Source organism: Trichoderma evansii (genome assembly GCF_050947405.1).
Source record: "Trichoderma evansii strain SZMC 28006 chromosome Unknown GGI43scaffold_8, whole genome shotgun sequence".
Classification (NCBI taxonomy): Eukaryota; Fungi; Ascomycota; class Sordariomycetes; order Hypocreales; family Hypocreaceae; genus Trichoderma; species Trichoderma evansii.
The window spans coordinates 556,932-573,638 of NW_028145198.1; the positions used below are offsets into that span (position 1 = coordinate 556,932).

The 16,707-nt window shown below is 48.2% G+C and overlaps 4 protein-coding genes across 4 annotated transcripts; 2 read left to right on the forward strand and 2 right to left on the reverse strand.

The window, feature by feature from the left end:
- Positions 1-532: 532 nt before the first annotated feature.
- Positions 533-4,633, reverse strand: GGI43DRAFT_433694 (uncharacterized protein). The gene is made up of 9 exons (XM_083209784.1): positions 4,160-4,633; positions 3,723-4,079; positions 3,240-3,663; positions 3,201-3,206; positions 2,975-3,102; positions 2,592-2,867; positions 1,572-2,534; positions 1,422-1,486; positions 533-1,386 (listed from the first exon to the last, which is right to left on the reverse strand). Exons 1-9 carry the CDS (start codon positions 4,412-4,414, stop codon positions 972-974), a joined length of 2,889 nt encoding a protein of 962 aa, XP_083061257.1. The 5' UTR covers positions 4,415-4,633; the 3' UTR covers positions 533-971.
- A 5,760-nt stretch (positions 4,634-10,393) lies between these two features.
- GGI43DRAFT_383184 (uncharacterized protein) lies at positions 10,394-10,915 on the forward strand (the record flags this gene model as incomplete). Its single annotated transcript, XM_083203348.1, has 1 exon — positions 10,394-10,915. The coding sequence occupies one exon, from the start codon at positions 10,394-10,396 to the stop codon at positions 10,913-10,915; it is 522 nt and encodes a 173-aa protein (XP_083061258.1).
- A 299-nt stretch (positions 10,916-11,214) lies between these two features.
- GGI43DRAFT_360609 (uncharacterized protein) lies at positions 11,215-11,924 on the forward strand. The gene has a single exon (XM_083202379.1). It carries the CDS (start codon positions 11,333-11,335, stop codon positions 11,828-11,830), a length of 498 nt encoding a protein of 165 aa, XP_083061259.1. The 5' UTR covers positions 11,215-11,332; the 3' UTR covers positions 11,831-11,924.
- A 1,691-nt stretch (positions 11,925-13,615) lies between these two features.
- On the reverse strand, positions 13,616-15,934 carry GGI43DRAFT_422467 (kinase-like domain-containing protein; the record flags this gene model as incomplete). The annotated part of the gene is made up of 3 exons (XM_083208115.1): positions 13,616-15,288; positions 15,362-15,820; positions 15,895-15,934. The coding sequence occupies 3 exons, from the start codon at positions 15,932-15,934 to the stop codon at positions 13,616-13,618; spliced, it is 2,172 nt and encodes a 723-aa protein (XP_083061260.1).
- Between the last annotated feature and the right edge of the window lie 773 nt (positions 15,935-16,707).

Consider the following 16,707-nt stretch of genomic DNA (forward strand, 5'->3'; position numbering starts at 1 on the left):
CATGACTCCCTTTGCATGTCTTGGCGGCCGAGTATCCGACGGGGCCTGGGCCTGTATCTTTTCCACTGCCAGCCGCAGCTGCAGCAGAGATAATCACTGCGCAGCCTGACGCTTTAGTCTTTTAGCTGCGCGTATTCATTTAGGATTAACCAAAGATTTGATTCGTGAAGCCGCAACCACCAAACTAGCATTCCGTTACAACCCTGCACCGGCGTTTTCAAGGCGGTAGCACTCGGTACTTGTCCGCTAGAATCATGCGGCTGGCATGCTATTGGCGAGAAACGTTTCGGGCTTATGGGTGTATTGGACGACCACTCGGCCGACATGTGTGTGCTGCGGCTGCTTTGCTGCAATCCGATCCTCCTGCACTATGCCACTTACAAGCCTTGTTCCCCGGTGCGAGGTTTTGAAAGTAAAGGGTGCCCAGTGATATCTGATATCCGCGCGTGCCTCATCTCCCAATATTGCAAAAGGGTGTTGAGATGCTGCTCGTAGGAAGCGCTGCCTGCGGGGCCCACTGCCTTATTCGAATACTGCTAGATGATCACAACCGGGACCTAAGATTGGAGCTTATTTTCTTATCCTAAGGTATATCTCACGCATACTATTGCCACTATAAGTTTGTGTTAAAGGCAAAGGGTGGTCGATCCCTGCCGTCAGATCGGAGCCAAGATAGGATGTAGAGCTGCTGCAACATGACGGGATTGGTGACGTGCGAACGGAAACAGTGCTGTTACATGGCCTGGCCAATACATTCCTTTGGATAGGGAACGTGTGCATCCCAGGGTGATGGTGCTCGTCATATGTGATAGGGAGATTTATGGTGCATGTGCTGGGTATGCATCTGGGGTTGACAACTCATATCTGGCAATAACAACGCCAGATTATATAACAAAAAATACATCTATAATACAACGTTGCAGCATCTAATAATATGTCATCTATACAATAACTGACACAGAACTTATCAATCATGCAGCTGCTCCTTCAATCTCGGAAGCAGATCGTCGCTCCTTTCTGCGGAAATAAACCCGCTTCGTCCGCTTCCAGGCTTCAGCCCCAACTACAAACACGGCCACGGCAACAAACACCACTCCCCACTCCCAGTCAATCTCAGTATGCATAAATACCACGGTATTGAGCTGGGGGATATACAGCGTTGGAAGCACCACGAAGAACACAGTCGTAATGGCAAAGAATAGAAACTTGTTACCCCATAGATGTGCCGCCCACGCTCTAACTCCCTTGTGCATGTCGAAAAAGGAGCGGCGGAAGTCGATCAGCTCCCATGAGAAGAAGAGGAAGATCCATGTATTGGTTGTGTGAGCTGTGGCTCGAGCGCGGAAAACGTCATGACAGGCAGATGAATGGGCGTTGTTGCAGTTGCTGCCCAGGTTGCCATCGCCAAAGCCGAAGATGACGGTTGTAAGGAGCCGAGGACGCAACCGGCCATGAAGATGCCGTAGACAACCATGTCAAGCATAAACTCGGGAGTAAAGATGCCTCAACGAAGCTGTGAGAATGTTTTGGATACAGTAACAGAATTGAGCCTATATGAGAGTGAAACTTACATCTTGTGGAGGGCGGTTAAGGATATCCGGAACAGCAGTTTCGAAACCGAGCCCTGTTTCGCTGAAAGCACCTGTGCCGAGAAGCATCCATATTATTTCAACAGGAGTTAACAAGAATACCGAAACATTTGCGTTGTCTTTAAATGCTAAACCAGTAAGAAGGGATATGACGAAGCCGATGTTGGCAGCCAGCACGTGGAGGATGAATTTTTGGATATTGTCGAATATCCGACGGCCCTCTTCGATGGCGTTTAAGATTGAAGTAAAGTTGTCATCGGTTAGAATAATGTCGGGGGATTCCTTGGCAACGCCTGACCCTGATCCCATGGCGATGCTAGTATCTGCACGCTTGAGACTGGGACTGTCATTGGCGCCATCACCAGTCATGGCAACGTAGCGATTACGCCTATGAAGCGCCTCAATCATGCGAACTTTGGTGCTAGGGGCGCATCTGGCTACCACAAGAGGTAGCTGAGCAAGATTGTCAATCTGACTGTCACTTAGAGCATCAAATTCCTGAGCAGTCATCATCATCGTCTGAGCAACGTCAGCGGGAAGCATGCGTAGCTTGTCCGGCGAAGGCAGGATGCAGACATCGGTAGCAATGGCACGAGCCGTTTGCGGATGATCTCCTGTGAGCATATGGACAACGATGCCTGCGCCTTGACACACGAGGACGCTGTCCTTGGATTCGGGACGAGGAGGATCGTAGATTCCAATGAGGCCGTGAAAAACTAGCTCACGCTCGAAGCGTTCAAGGTTGGGAGCAATTCCATCTGTAAAGTCCGATGTAGAGACAGATCGGTGGCTAAGATTATGGGCAAGTGCAAGAACACGAAGACCTTGACTTGCCAGAGCTTCCATGTTGTTCAAGATGTTGGTTTTCATGGCGTCGTCTAAAGGGTAAGTTTCATTTGCTGAAGCAAAGCGATCACATATCTCTATCACTCGCTCTACAGCGCCCTGTTATGAAAATGTCAGCTATTGAGGATATATAACTCTTTGATACTAGAGATTTACCTTTGTAAAGATATGTGTTTGTTGTGTAGCTGTATCCATGTAAAGGCACGGCATTTTTTTCACGTCGGAGTCAAAGGGAAACTCTCCAATATGACTCCATTTCGCCCCCTGTCCATATGATAACTGAATCCGATTCCAACCAAACCGAGATGCAAATACTTCAATAGCAATCTCGGTCGGGGCACCACGGACAGTCCACTGGCCATGTTGCGTCGAATCATCTTTCTCTTGTTCGACAGTCGCCAAGTTGGCCAGAGAGGCAATATTCAAGTAATTCTGCAAAACGCCTGCCTAGTAACTTCATCATGAGGAGAAGTGTGCTCTTCTGATGACAATTTTTCGGTCATATCCATGTCTTTGGGCTGGATAGGGCTGAATGATACCTGACCAACTGTTGGATTGTAAACTTCATTTGTCGTTTCGACCGAGTAGGTGCCATAGTTTGGAAGCCATGCTTTGCGGGCAATCATTCGACCTTGAGTTATTGTCCTAGTCTTATCAGAGCAAATGTCTACATACCAGTTAGCTAATCTGTTATATAAAGGGGATGTAGGGTAAAAGAAGAAAATTGAACCGATATTCAAGCAAGAAAGAAGTAAATCTACTTACTCGTCACTCAGCCCAAGGCTTCTAAGCTAGATAGATTACGCACAATCACATGTCTTTCCAGCATTTTTCTCGTTTCAGAAGCCATAGTGACTGTCAGGACCAAAAGCAGAGAAACTGGTATTGTGCCGACAGCAGTTGTGACAGCATATAAAATAACATCCTCGTGTGTATCAAACTTGTTGGCAGCCAGGACGATGACTGCGCAGACAACTGCAAAGGCGAGAAGCCACAAGAATAACTGCGCAAGCTTCTTCTGTAGTGGAGTACCAGTGAGGTCAAGAAATCTTCCCAGCCAACCTGCGGCAGCTTTTGACCATATCGTGGCCACAGAAACGTGCTGGGGAGTCTGAGGCTCCCATTCAAGGCTGCCCTTGCCCGTGAAATCTCCTCCTTGCAGAGCGCTGGCAATAAGGCCGATTTCTGTATACATGCTAGTGGCAAAAGCTACGCCACGGCCACGGCCCTTGGTAATTATTGTAGAACTGTAAACAACATTGAGACGATCGCCTGGGCCAGTGTCACCGTCAAAGTTGCTTTTGGGTTCTTTAAAACTGGTACAGATTCGCCTGTCAGAAGCGCCTCATCTGCTTCCAAGTTCGCTGCTTGGATAAGCCTGATATCTGCAGGAACTGAGGTGCCAGTTGCCAAGTCGATTATATCGCCAGGAACCACATCAGAAGTCTCGATGTTAATGGTTTTGCCATCTCGAAACACGTTGCAGGTTGGTGATCCTGGATTGCGGAGAGAGTTGATGGTCCTCTCAGCCTGAAGAGTCTGAAAGAAGCCAATGAAGATGTTTGATACGATGATGCCTCCAAGAATGCCGCCTTCGATCCAGGCATGAATTCCAAAACTCGCACCCAACGCTATTAGCAAAACCTAGACAAACTCCCGGGTTAGGTCATAAGGATTGTATCACAGCACAGGGAGAGATATCGGCAAAGTCAGATGTGTTTTACCAGAGTCATTGCATTAAAAATCTGTTCTAGGAGTATCCTTAGCGGCTGAACGCCCTTCTGCCTCTCCAGCTCATTAGGTCCGAGCTCTTTGAGTCGCCTAGCAGCTTCATCTGTACTGAGACCATTCGTTGAGTCAGCTTGCAGCTCTTTCAAGACTTGTTCAGCGCTCAAACTATGTGCTGGCTGAGACATGGGTTTGTTAGATTGCCCAGAGATATGGCGTCCCGCTGGGACGCTGGACGGAGATTTTCTCATGATAAATAGATGGGGTGTGATAGTATAAGAAAATAGTGCATTCAGGAATCTATATGGGCATCTGAGAATAGATAGAGCTTGAAGGAAAGACGAGGCATGTCGTGTCTTATTTATGGTCGTTGCCAGTCGCGCTCAATCAGGCACTTGGGTGTCTACGCTGCTGCTGTGAGATTCCGAAAAAATGTCTTGAATCCTTGAAGCTTATGATGGGATCAGCCATGAGTTACTCTATATAGACACTTGAATCTTGGATCTGATTGGGCTTTTATTGAGACTACCTATGCTTTAACGGCTGGCTATAGAATGGTCGTCATAGGTGTCAAAGCGGTAACTGCTTAGCACTCCACAATGCAACTCAAGAACCCCGAGATTAAGTCGTGACACTAAAACGGAAGAGGTAGCCAAGCTACATATGCTGCGAACGGCAAGCGAGAGAATAGTGGACCATTGAAATTGTGGCTAAACTTAAGACAACGAGCCGGATCAGCAAAGACAAATCTCTCGGGAGTGGCGAAACTATGTAAGGTACGCCCTAGGGATCTACATTGTAGCTCCCGCCTTGCCGCGATGCAAGGTGCTAGATGATCATGTAAAAATGGAAATATGTAGTGCTAAATCAAAACCATTTCCTGCGAGTTTCTACGTCACAAGATGCATGTATCTAACTTTAATATTAATTGATAACTTGAAACATTGATACGTTAGTGGCAACTTTATCACAATCATACCATATAGTTTACATAATGCTAAGATTCATTCTGTCTAAATCACAGAGGTGCTCAGTCATTCTGTTTGATTAGTATTGGCTTTGCACTCTCTCCATCAAAATGTTGCGCTTTGCTGGAGAGTGGCCGTTGCTGCAGATCGAAAAGCATGAATGGTTGATATAGTCAGAACGTAGTACATATCCGCGAGAAGAAGATTGGAAGGGGAAAGTTTTAAAGCTGCATTGAGCAACGAAAATATTAGCCATGAAATATTCTGCTCTCACAAGCTTGGTTTGCTCGCGCCCCAGATCTTTCAAGACACCGTGTAACAATGACTGAGAAATATAAATACGAGGCAATATTATCAGTGATTTAGTTACTTACTTTTGAGCAGGCCCAAAAATCACAGGTGACAGCATCAGTTGATCTAAAACTCCTTTATTTCGTCTCTTTAAGAGTAGTTCTTAATCATTGTTCAATTACAGAAACCTCTAATTATAAGATACCCCATTCTACCAGTTAGACATTTTTATCAATACCAATGAGACACACCAGCCCTTTATAAATTGAATGGCGCTCATGCGCTGTAGGAAAGGCGTTACAACTTTTTCTTCTTTAGCATCCATGCCTCCGCCACATATGACCTTACAGTTGATGAAACGATAAATATAGACAGCACAGATATTCGCCGTTAAAAAAGCCGAAGATGTGTTACCTCCACCGAACCAGCTGCGGTTTCGCACCATGTTGACATGGAGTCATAACTGCGTCTCCTTTCAACGCCTTTTCAACATGGCATCTCTGAAATCGACAACAAACCCCTAGCTTATTATCACTCATATTTCGATGGAGCTAGTATACGATGCAGCTGTTTCCATCCAGGCCTTCTGCAAGCCAATCGGCGGAGCGGTCTAGAACAACGATATACATTTGAAAAGCTTACAGACGTATCCTCTAAAGTCATTATATTGTATGAGAATGATCTTGTTACGGGAAGCCTTATATCGAGATCAAACGGAGAATGCAAAACTTTGGATCCTTTTCTTTCCATCATCGTCTGATAGCTTCTACTGAGTTAAACCAGTGACTATATAGAGAAGCGAACAAGAAGGACAAAGACAGGTTCTTAATACGGTTCTTTAACGCCACGCCGTCGTAGGATTATATCGATCCTGTATGCATGACTCTCATTACCGAAGCCGCAGGTGTTCTGTTACCTGCCTCGCCTTTATAACCAGAATCATCTGGCGGCCAATCTTTCACTACCTATACCCCAGCAAACAACGACAGATACAAACAACATCAACTTACCATCTTTCTGGTAAGCTCTCTATACAGACATTGACCGGTTACTGTATATAAATAATCACTGACTGGTACCATGTCCTCATAATCTAAGGGGACTTGTCGGTCGTTACGTTTCCATACGCGCTTATGAGAAAATGATAATTCGGTATAAAAGCTCTCTACATGAGATCTTAGCAATGAAAACCATCATGAAGTTATTCTTATTTTGAGCTTTGAGATGCAGTTGGCTCGGCGGTTTAGTATCTTTGTCAATGGCCAATCAAGGCTATCTCTCGGTGCACTTAAGCTTATATTACAGAAATCCTTTCAGACAAATCTTCGTCACACGCCTATAGTTGTTAAACATTCACTTGTATACGGTTACACACTCTACTATAGCACATATCTTACCAGCATACTACCTACATGCCCTTGACATTTGGCGCATACGTTAAATGACGAACAATGAAGCGGCAAAGAACCATGATCTACATCTCGAAGTTGAGACAAAAAGCAATGTTGCACTAGCCGCTGAAATATATTTGGGATACACGCGATAGTTCGAATCTACTTTGGCAAAAATTACCAGCGATATTTAATTAACTTTTCAGGTCACAGCCTCGGCACACACGAATGATAGTGACTAGTGGCGTGCTTACTTAATTACTTGTTGGGTGGATGACGAAATATGCCGCAGCATGAAAGGAGAGAGATGCTGTGTCGCGAAGGTGTTGTAATATGGGGGTTTGTAGCGCCAAAGCACAAAGGCGAAGCAGTTTCGATAGGCTCGGATTAATACCCCAGTAACGCAAAGATACAAACTCTAGTCACATGTAGAGGCACTGCTGTCACACAGCAGCGATGTGAACGATCGCTCGATATGGTCTCAGTGGCGGTCATTTGACTGGTTGATATTTGAAACGGAATAAGTACTTCAAGTAGGCCTCAGGAGGGTGTCTTGGACCAACGAGATGCGATTCCATAGAACTTGAGGCCGAAGAAGGTCCATCAAGAGAGGGTGTGAGGCCTTGTTCTGGAATAGCTCTACGAAATCACCCGGGTACGTAGTTTAAGGTAGCGAATACGAAGGAGCAAGAGAATCCATGGAAGAAGCGAGCCATTTTTAGCAGCCCTTGCAAGTTCTCCAATCTGAGCGTCCATGTATATATTACTATGGTACGGAGTAGATCTTTTCTTTTTATTTTTGCCGAGCCAGTGGAAAGAAAACCTAAAAGAGAGAAAAAGCTGTCATGAGGCTTTCCCGTGGTTACATGGCGTTACCAATGGGATCAAACTCCTGCAAGCTGCTGCAAGCCGCGCAGCCGGCCGGAGGGTGGTTTGCATAAGGGCCGCTGCAGAAGATCCCGCGTGCACATCTGATGCAAGGCGGGACGGAACCGATATGGCTGTAGGGCTTGATGCTGTGCTGCTCGGTACGCGAAAAAGGGCAATAACCTGTCTTGCGTGCAATGCGGAATGGTATGTTATATGTCACATATGTTAGCACAGCAAAGAATGGAACAAATGTCTCCTCCCAGAGCGATGTTCGCATGTTCATCCCATAAACCCAGGCGGGGAAATACAACCATGGAAAATCACTAACGGCCAAGGAGGAAGCGAGTAAATAAAGACATGTCAGATTTGACGATCGATAATAGACCAGATCCCAGCGCCGCGGGGAGAAAGAGCAGGGGATTCAATGAGAAGAGGAGAACCTCGGACAAAGGGGGGAGGGTAGAATGCATCTCTAGACGGGCTCTTGCATGTGTCTGCGCATACCCGTCGCATCCAAGATTCTCGCGCGTGGGTCAAATCAAAGGTGGCAGCCCGCGAGAAGAAGGTAAGGCACCCGGCAGGGAGGCATGGTGTATTGCCATATAATAGATTGATAATATAGCAAGGCCTTTACAGGGCTTCAGGTCGTACCGCGGAACGGGCAATACCGCCATTCCGTAGCGGGCGTAACATGATAAGTCGGTGTTGGAGGTATTGGAGGATATTGGAGATGGAGGTGAGGGGCGGCCTTTACTGCGTTTGTGGCTGTGGATAGAAGAATGGGTGGTTAGACAAAATGTCGCGTCGGACAGAGAGGCGCTGGCTGGTGTTTTGAGTGCTTTGGAACACAAATGTGGTGTATAAGCGAAGACGTTGGAGAAGGGAGAATATGAGTCCAGCTCGTAGCACAGGATATTGCAAATTGGAAGTCCTCGTGATGGAAAGTATAAGTACATGTGCCCAGTAGACGGTAGAAGACGATAGAAGAGGTGCGCCAGATATGATGGCAAGAGGGGAGACGCTCTTTCCCCAGTGCTCGGGAGGGGCCTCAACCCCTCGTGATCGCCTCGACTTTTTTATTGCCCTCGACATTTTTTCCTTCTTGTTTTCCCTCTTTTGGCTTGCTTGCTCGTAAATAATTCTTTCTCCCAGCAGCGCTAGGCGCTGACCGGCACACACCACCTTTTGGCCGTTTGGCTTCTGTCCTGGTTCGATCCTTGGCTCATTACCAGCTGCCTTTCCCGTCAACGATAATCGGTATCCTAACAACGTTGGTTCCGGCCAGTCCCGCCCCTGTTCCCAAGAAACACACTGACGGGCGCTTTACAGCGCCTCAGATTGATCAAGAGCAGTTCCAAGTCGCAGACAGATCTGATACGACCGCCATCTCCAGCCAAGTGAGCGTCAATAAGTCGACTCAAGTTTCGGCAACTCCATCTACGCTTCATGCAACGACAAAACTCGAGCACTGTACATAGCTGACAAGCCGGGATCAGCATCCTGCGATACTTCAGCTCTTGAAGTTTCAGCCTTCTAGCTCGGCCCCCCTTGTTCAGCTTCTTATCGACGAACAAGAAAACACGGTACCAGGCCAAAGTTCATCTCGATGGGCGGAGTTCAAAACAGCCCCCAAAAACTTATTACCCGGCGTGCAGCGGTTACCCCTGCAGTGAATGCATGCTGGCAGCCGTCACCGATCAAACGGCTTGGAGCTAGATATTCGACGACGCTTCTAGAGCCATGTGATTGGTAGCCATTCACAGCCATTTGAACTTTGAATCCTAGCCGCATAAATATGACAAAGTAGCTCCCGCGGCATAAAAAGGCTTACTCGGAAAGGGGTTCAGGATTTGATACTGGCTGGCTTCATTCACCAGCTACTTTGCTGCTGCTTGATCTTGACATCAGGTTGCTTAAGCACAGACTTACACCTACCGGTATTAGTGGAACGTGGGGTGGCTACAGTGAGGTACAGGCAGTACCACTCATTCACCCTGGCACAGATATTTGGCCGCGCCGCTGGAATCGGGCAGCTTTCAAACGGGCCATGGCCCTAGTCGAGCCGCCGCTTGAGCATCGGTTTGATCAAACGGAGAATGCAGGGTCTTTGAATGCTCTTCTTTCCATCATCAGCTAACATCGCCATCATCCTCGCCGTCGTCACCGTCGCAAAGTTTCAGCCTCTTGACTGTTGCGGCTCTAGCAGTGATAACGCCTACCAGCCGCCGGCCAAAAACAACGACCGCCTTCCCCCCCCCACGATCCTGATTCTCCAATCACAAGCTCCTAGCTGCACCAGAGAGATCCCAGGATTAAAGGCCCGCGCCAAAACCTGGCCACACCGGGGGTTCGGTCTCAAACCACTCGCGCGCCGCCAGCTCTCAATCCAACCTGCGGTGTTATGCACATCACTGCCGTCATCATCCCGAGACCATGAGCCTCTGTGCATTGAACTTGCCGAACCAGACGCTGTCGTCACTCCAACGTTCATGCACAGTACTATCCTCTCCCTCCTTTGCAACCCTCGCCGTCTCGCGATACAGTCGATCTACCGTCCTTTATCGTTTCGCTACCACCACCATCGTCAACTGCGTCAGCCCCAGCTCCAACGTTACAGCTATCCGACTCTCCACCGCTGCTGACCTCGTTACGGCCACGGGTGGCTCTCTCTGTCCCAGAGGCGCCGTAGCGCCTCGCTCGACAGCCAGCCATGGCCACTTCCAATACAATACCAGATACGCAGCTGGGGCTCAGTGCCGAAGAGATCCAGCTGCTTCGGCAAGGTCAGGCCGCCTTGGGAGGCGGCGCAGGTTCAGCAAGCTCTCGGGCCGCCAGCAGAGCTAGCAGCCAGGGCCTCTTGATGCTAGACAGCTCATCACTGTCAGCTCTGGGGCGATACTTTGATCGATTAATGGCCGGCATCGAGCAGAACATCCGCTATCTCAGCGAGCAAGCCCAAATGTTTACACAAGTTCAATACGACCGAGCTGGTAACATCATTGATGGCGCCGACGCCGAAATCGCACGATATGCGGACATCTTACGGCAGCTCGATGAGCTCGAGGTTGATTTCGATAGGATAGCCCATATTAAAGAAATCGTCAAGGGATACAGATCAAGAGTTGAAGCACTCGAGAAAGATTTAGAGAGTAGCGGTGGCGGCTCGTCAAATCGACACAAGCCACATCACCACAAACACTCTCACAAGCACAGCTCATCTCGCCACAAGTGAGGCAAGATTGCCAATGCCAACACCTTCTTTTATCCAGCAGGCTCGGCCTTATAGACAGATATTATCAATGTCGAATTATGTGGCTGTATGGGGTGACTACCGGCAAGTTATCAAGGAGAGCCCATCGCCACACAACACATTTCGGTACACGGTTATCAAAGGAAAGGAAAATGGATATTGAAAAAAGGGAACAAAAAAATCCGTCTTGAGATGCCCAAGCAGGCATGATTCAGTTGTTGTAGAGGGAAGTTTGTATATTCTCGAAGTTGCGGGACTACGGCTGCGGAATTTCCTCAAGATGGGTGAGGCCTCGCGGCTAGGCAAGAAAGGAAAAAGCCTCACGGCTCGTCATTTCAGTTTTGGGTTTGGGCATCGTTGGCTTTGAGGCGTTGAGATCTGCGATTTCTGTCTATTTTGATGTTTTTTTTTTTCTTGTTTGCTATTTTCTTACTACATTTCAATCGCTCACTCCACATGCTTGGTTTTTTCTTGGATCTGCCAATTGTTTTATTATTCTTTCTAATTGGGATAGGGGAGCTGAAGGTATTGCATTTATGTATGTTTGGGAGCAATTTTGTTTACCAGGGAGCGAGAAGAAACAGGAATTTTTTTCTCTATGATACCGGAATAAGGCGTTCGCGGCCATTTTACTATCTGCTTTTTATACCCTTTGGAAAGATTTGGAAAGATACTGTTTTCTCGTCAGGTGTCGGCAGAAACAGAGAGGCACGAGCCTGCTTCGGTCAGGCTGCTCACTGCCTGGGCGTATGGTGTTTAGATTGCGGCACGAGCAACAGCGCAGCGATCTGGATGCAATGCATTCATCTCCCCCCATGGAGAGAGACCGCCTCTCGGCCATGCAAGCAGGCGAGGCGGTATGCATCAACACGCAGCTCCAGAGCCATGGGCTGTTAGTCATTAGCATTAGCAGTATTATTTTTAAGACGTAATACGAGGTGGCGCAATGTACTCTGTACAGGGCGACAGCGTAACTTTTTTCTCATTCTCTCTTCCCGTGCCCCCCTTCAGTTGGTGACTGTCAATTTCGGTGTAGACCAGGTTACTGGTTGGTTGTGGAGATTCAGTCACCGCATCAATAGCTGCATAATCACTTGAGCCGACCCAATGGACTGGAAGACATGGCTGTTGACTGGAGCTGAGAGCTGGCTAAACGGGCGGACGGATATTCGCAGTGGTCGCGATTGGGTGCAAAATGGGCATATCAAAGCATCTGGTTCGTCGTCATGCTTCACTATCTTGCTTTTCAGAAGAGGAGGCGTGGGATGCGTTCTGCATCTCCCAAAAACTGCTGATAGTCTTGAATTTATATCATTTTTCGCATCCATCCATCCGGCCATGGAGATGATAAAGCACGGCTAACCCAATCTCTTTTGCAGTTCATGTCACGCACACACTCTCAACTCTGCTTTGTTCAACTTTTGCATAAGTGGACCGAGATAGTAGATGGAAGAGCGTCGTCTATTCGTTCTTCACCCCACACTCATTGTCGCGCATGGTCCGATATCGATGGGCATTTGAAAGTGCAATACAACCAATCAAAATCGTTTCAAGAGGTCTAGGTCATGTTCATTCCATTCAAGGAGTTATGTGTGTTCTATCTAAATCATCCGCCAAGCTAAATCATAGACATATTCGTGATATCTGAAATACAACAACACCCAAAGCAAACAAAAAAAGCACAGGGAGCGATATGATGAACAGCATCACCTCACCAGGACAGTATACTCTCTCAAGATTTGATAAATAATCTTTGTGGATTGTATCTTTCTCTCTGTGTCTGCCATTTCTCTCCTGAAAAACGCCCAAGCCAAAAAAAGATCAAACCAAAAACAACCAAAAGCCAACCAAAAAAGGGTACGCCGGCTAATAAACCAGCCAGCTTGACAAAATTCGACCCTCGCGCCACATTTCTTCATAAGGGATACAGGAAAAGGGGGGGAAACACAAGACACAAAATACATGAGAAGAAGAGTAAAGGGGGAAGAAAAGAAAAGAAAGAGAGGGGGACAAATTGAACTCCATCCCTGAGGAATGTGCTGTCTGCCGAATGACTTCTGCGTCTAATGCGTCTTTCCACCTCTCGCGATGATAAAAAATGAAAGAACCAAATCAAGAGCTTTTGTTTGGATTGCGGCTTCGGTTCGCGTCCTCGAATTTGTCTTCCTCCGCCACATGAGTGAATGCCTCAAAAACAACGGTGCGGTCGAAAATCAAAGATGGAAGAATAAAAAACGAGTTGATGATTAAACAAGGTAACACACGGGTTATGAACTCGTGTCGATGCAGACTTTCAGCATGGTAAATGTTTTTATGCAGAAAGAGGTGAAAATATGCGTTTCTCATCGGTTGCTAATGTGCATCGTAACACAATACGATACACCAGCTGCAGTAGCTGCAGCAACAACAACAGATGAGATCAAAGGTAATGTACGGTACCCATATATGTGTAGTTTGGGGTATGATGTCGATGATCAATCGGTGTTTGTGTAATGCCATGCATGAAAAGGAATCCTGAAAAGTAACCCCATAGATCAAATAAGGGGCTCATAGCAGATCCAAAGCAAAATAAGAAAATCCAACCAGTCGTTGCAAAAAATGACAGAAGAAAGGAATAACTTTTTTCCCTTTTTTCGCCCTTTTTTTTTTCTTTTTGTAAATCCTTCATCGCCGCAAAGCTGCCTAAACCTGCGCGATTCGTCGGGTTCGAACCAGGAAGGGACTCGGCATATCGTCTCGGTCCGGGTCCCACACGGCCACCGGCTGGTGTCCGGAGCTGACTACACGGTCTCGCTGCGGCTTCGTCGAGGCCGTGGCCCTCTTAGAGCTCAGGTTCTCGCCCAGCGGTATGCCCGGGACGCTCAGGGGGCGGCCTCCAGCGCGTGCCTGCTGCAGCTCGACCAGTGTCCGGCCCTTAACGTGGTTCTTAGTGGCTGCCACCTTGCTATGCGCAGAGCCGTCTTTCTTAGATGACAACCTGCGAGACGTGCTGGATGATGAGGATGTGGGCGACGGCGTGTTAGCTTCACTGACATTTTTCTGCCCCGTGAGGTTAGCGACGGAGGGAATCTTAGTCAACCGGCTAACGGGGGAGCGTGATCGCGTGGTTGGAGCAGAAGTGACGGCAGCCTTGGAGACGAAGCCAGCCGACTTAGTTCCGCTGGTTCTCAGACGAGCAGCAATGTTAGAAGTCTTCTGCGAAGAGAGAACCGGCCGATCTTTGTTCGTAAAGGGATTATTAATCGATGAACTGTTGGTCGATCTATGTCGCGTTGGCGAAGAAGGAGTAACATCTTCGTCGTCCGAGTCTGTAAAGGCATCTTTCAAATCCCAATTTTCGGCCTTGGAAGTCGAATTCGAAGCAAAGATGTTACCTTGCCGCGTCATGGCTTTGCCGCGGCGGCGAGGAGATAGCGATAGTGAGGCAATAGCCACGGGGGGCGAATCCATCTCAATATCCATGGGAGTGCCGTGGGTGCCGGCATACGTTTGGGCCCTGCTATAGGGTGTACGAGCTGTTCGCTTGATTTCCTTGATGATTTCTGGGCTTTCGGCATTGTATGAAAGCTCTGTGATATCGGTAGTGGAAGGGAACTCGTCACCGCTCCCGTCAGCAGACGATGTTTGCGGTTGGTCAGATCTTGCGGCGGGAGAGTCAATAATTTGCACATCTTCTGTTGGTGGTGATGGTGCTCTCTTCCGGCTTTTTTCCAGCTCTCTCTCAACGCGGCTCTTGACTTCTTCGTCAAACTGCTTCTTCAATCTCTCTATTTCGGCATTTATCTGGCGGTCAATTTCCAGTCGCGCTTTGACCTCCCACTCTCTTCGTATAGAGGCGTCTAGCTCCTCACGCATCATGTGCTTCTCTTTATCCATGTTGACCAGCCGCGAATTAAGCGCCGCCTCCTTCTCGCGTAGAATCTCATCGCGCGCCTTGAGCGCTCTATTCAGGTCAACCACCTCTTTTTCTTTCCTCATAAGCTTCACAATTGGGTTGTTAAGCAGCTGTGCGGTGTCCGGTCTCCTATCGGGATTGACTTTGAGGCAGTCTTTGATGACTTGGTTGAGTTCGGCAGAGTACATGTCTGGCAGGGGATTGATTCTGCCGTCTTTGATCTTCTGGATGAGTTGAAAATGCGTCTTTGCGTTAAAGGGGGGCTCGCGAGCGCAGAGTTCGTAGATAATGCAGCCCAGTGACCAAATGTCTGACTTGAGGGTATATTTTTCGCCTGCGCAGATCTCGGGAGACATGTAGAATGGGGTGCCGACGTAAGTGGAAGCAAAGTCCTGCGATTTGATCATCTTTGACAGGCCAAAGTCACCTAGCTTGACGGAATTGTCTTCGCCAAGAAAAACTATTTTACAGAACGGTCATATCAGCTAAATGTTGACCTCCAACCTTGGCAACATGCTTATTCATGCTCTCACCATTTTCAGGCTTCAAATCCCGATGGAGGATTGTCACAGCTCCCGCCGGTGGCTTTGGCGTTCCATTTCCAGACGAATCGAGAATATTGCCGCCAACTTCGGGAGGGTCTATTCCGTAATGGCAGCGATACAGCGCCAGAACCAGCTGGCTATAGATTCTCCAGACAAAGGGCTCTTGAGCCCTGTGGCCCTTCAACTGCAGATCCTTGATTACGCGACCTAAATCACCATTGCCGCAGTATTCCATGTAAAGATGCAGATCTTGGCTCGCCTTGAGGTGCTCGCGGTGGTAGTAGGCGACGATGTGCGGATGGCGGAGATGCGACAGGATCTGGAACTCGGCGTGGAGCTGTTCGCGCTCTTTCTGCGACATGCGGAGGTAGGAGATTTCTTTGCGACACATGATGAAGCCGTCGGCCTTGCGACGGACTTTGCGAATGATGCCAAAGGAGCCATGGCCTAGATAATGACGCAATGTTAGATGAGGCTCTCAAAAGCCAAATACAGCGATATTCATCCTCGGAGCCGCTCACCAATCTTCTCCAACGTATCGTACTTATCCTCGTATGACATGTTGGGCGTTTCTCACGGTGGTACCAGCGATGGTTATCTGTATTCGAGCCCCATAAAGGAACCGTTTCCAACCGCACGACCGGGAGAGGAGAGGAGAAGAGAGAGGAGGGTGGAGGGGGGCGGATAGGTGGGAAGCGTATAAAAGAAGCCAGAAAAAATAAGATGTGCTATTGTTCTTCCTCGTACTGTTAGGTTAGTTGGTACCAAAGCAAAGATGCTGAGAGGGGAGAAAAGCTTGTTCTGGTGATGCTGTTTCAAAGGAGGAGAGGGAAAAGTTTAGAGTGTCGGACAGGAAAAGGTTAACGCAATGAATGGACAACAGAGCAACGAGGCTTGACCACCTAAATGGGGCGTCTTCCAGCTAGCCTCTGAAAAAAAAAGGGTTCCAAACCCAAAAGAGCTGAGCGGAACCACCTGTTGCCGCTCTGGCTGCGCTGAAAACGAAAGGCAGCTCGTGCGTGTACTTTCGATGCGCCCAAAAAAGGGACCCTGGTTCCGCCAATTCGCTGACGCTAAAGGACTGGGGGCCCAAGTCAGTTGATGTAAACAGTGGGTGTGGTAGCCATGGCAACGGACCCAAACAGGAAAGCGCCGGGGTATAACCGCTTATCGATAATGCAGCGGATGAATCAAAGCGCCACCTGCCCCATCATGTGGCTTGTCAGGCAGAACGTGGCGCATTGTGGGACAACTCTGTGAAGCGGTCTGAGCGGCCAGAGCGGCTACGAAACGATGGGATTCAGGCCGAGCTTTAGGGTAAGACAGACAAAGGA

Excerpts from the sequence above, each read along its gene's own strand:
- GGI43DRAFT_433694 (XM_083209784.1), bottom strand. The coding sequence starts at position 4,414 with ATGAGAAAATCTCCGTCCAGCGTCCCAGCGGGACGCCATATCTCTGGG. Across the intron at positions 3,664-3,722 it reads ACCCAAAAGCAACTTTGACG|GGCCGTGGCCGTGGCGTAGC; the intron begins GTGACACTGGCC and ends ATAATTACCAAG. Across the intron at positions 2,535-2,591 it reads AAACACATATCTTTACAAAG|GGCGCTGTAGAGCGAGTGAT; the intron begins GTAAATCTCTAG and ends TTTTCATAACAG.
- GGI43DRAFT_360609 (XM_083202379.1), top strand. The coding sequence starts at position 11,333 with ATGTTTTTTTTTTTCTTGTTTGCTATTTTCTTACTACATTTCAATCGC.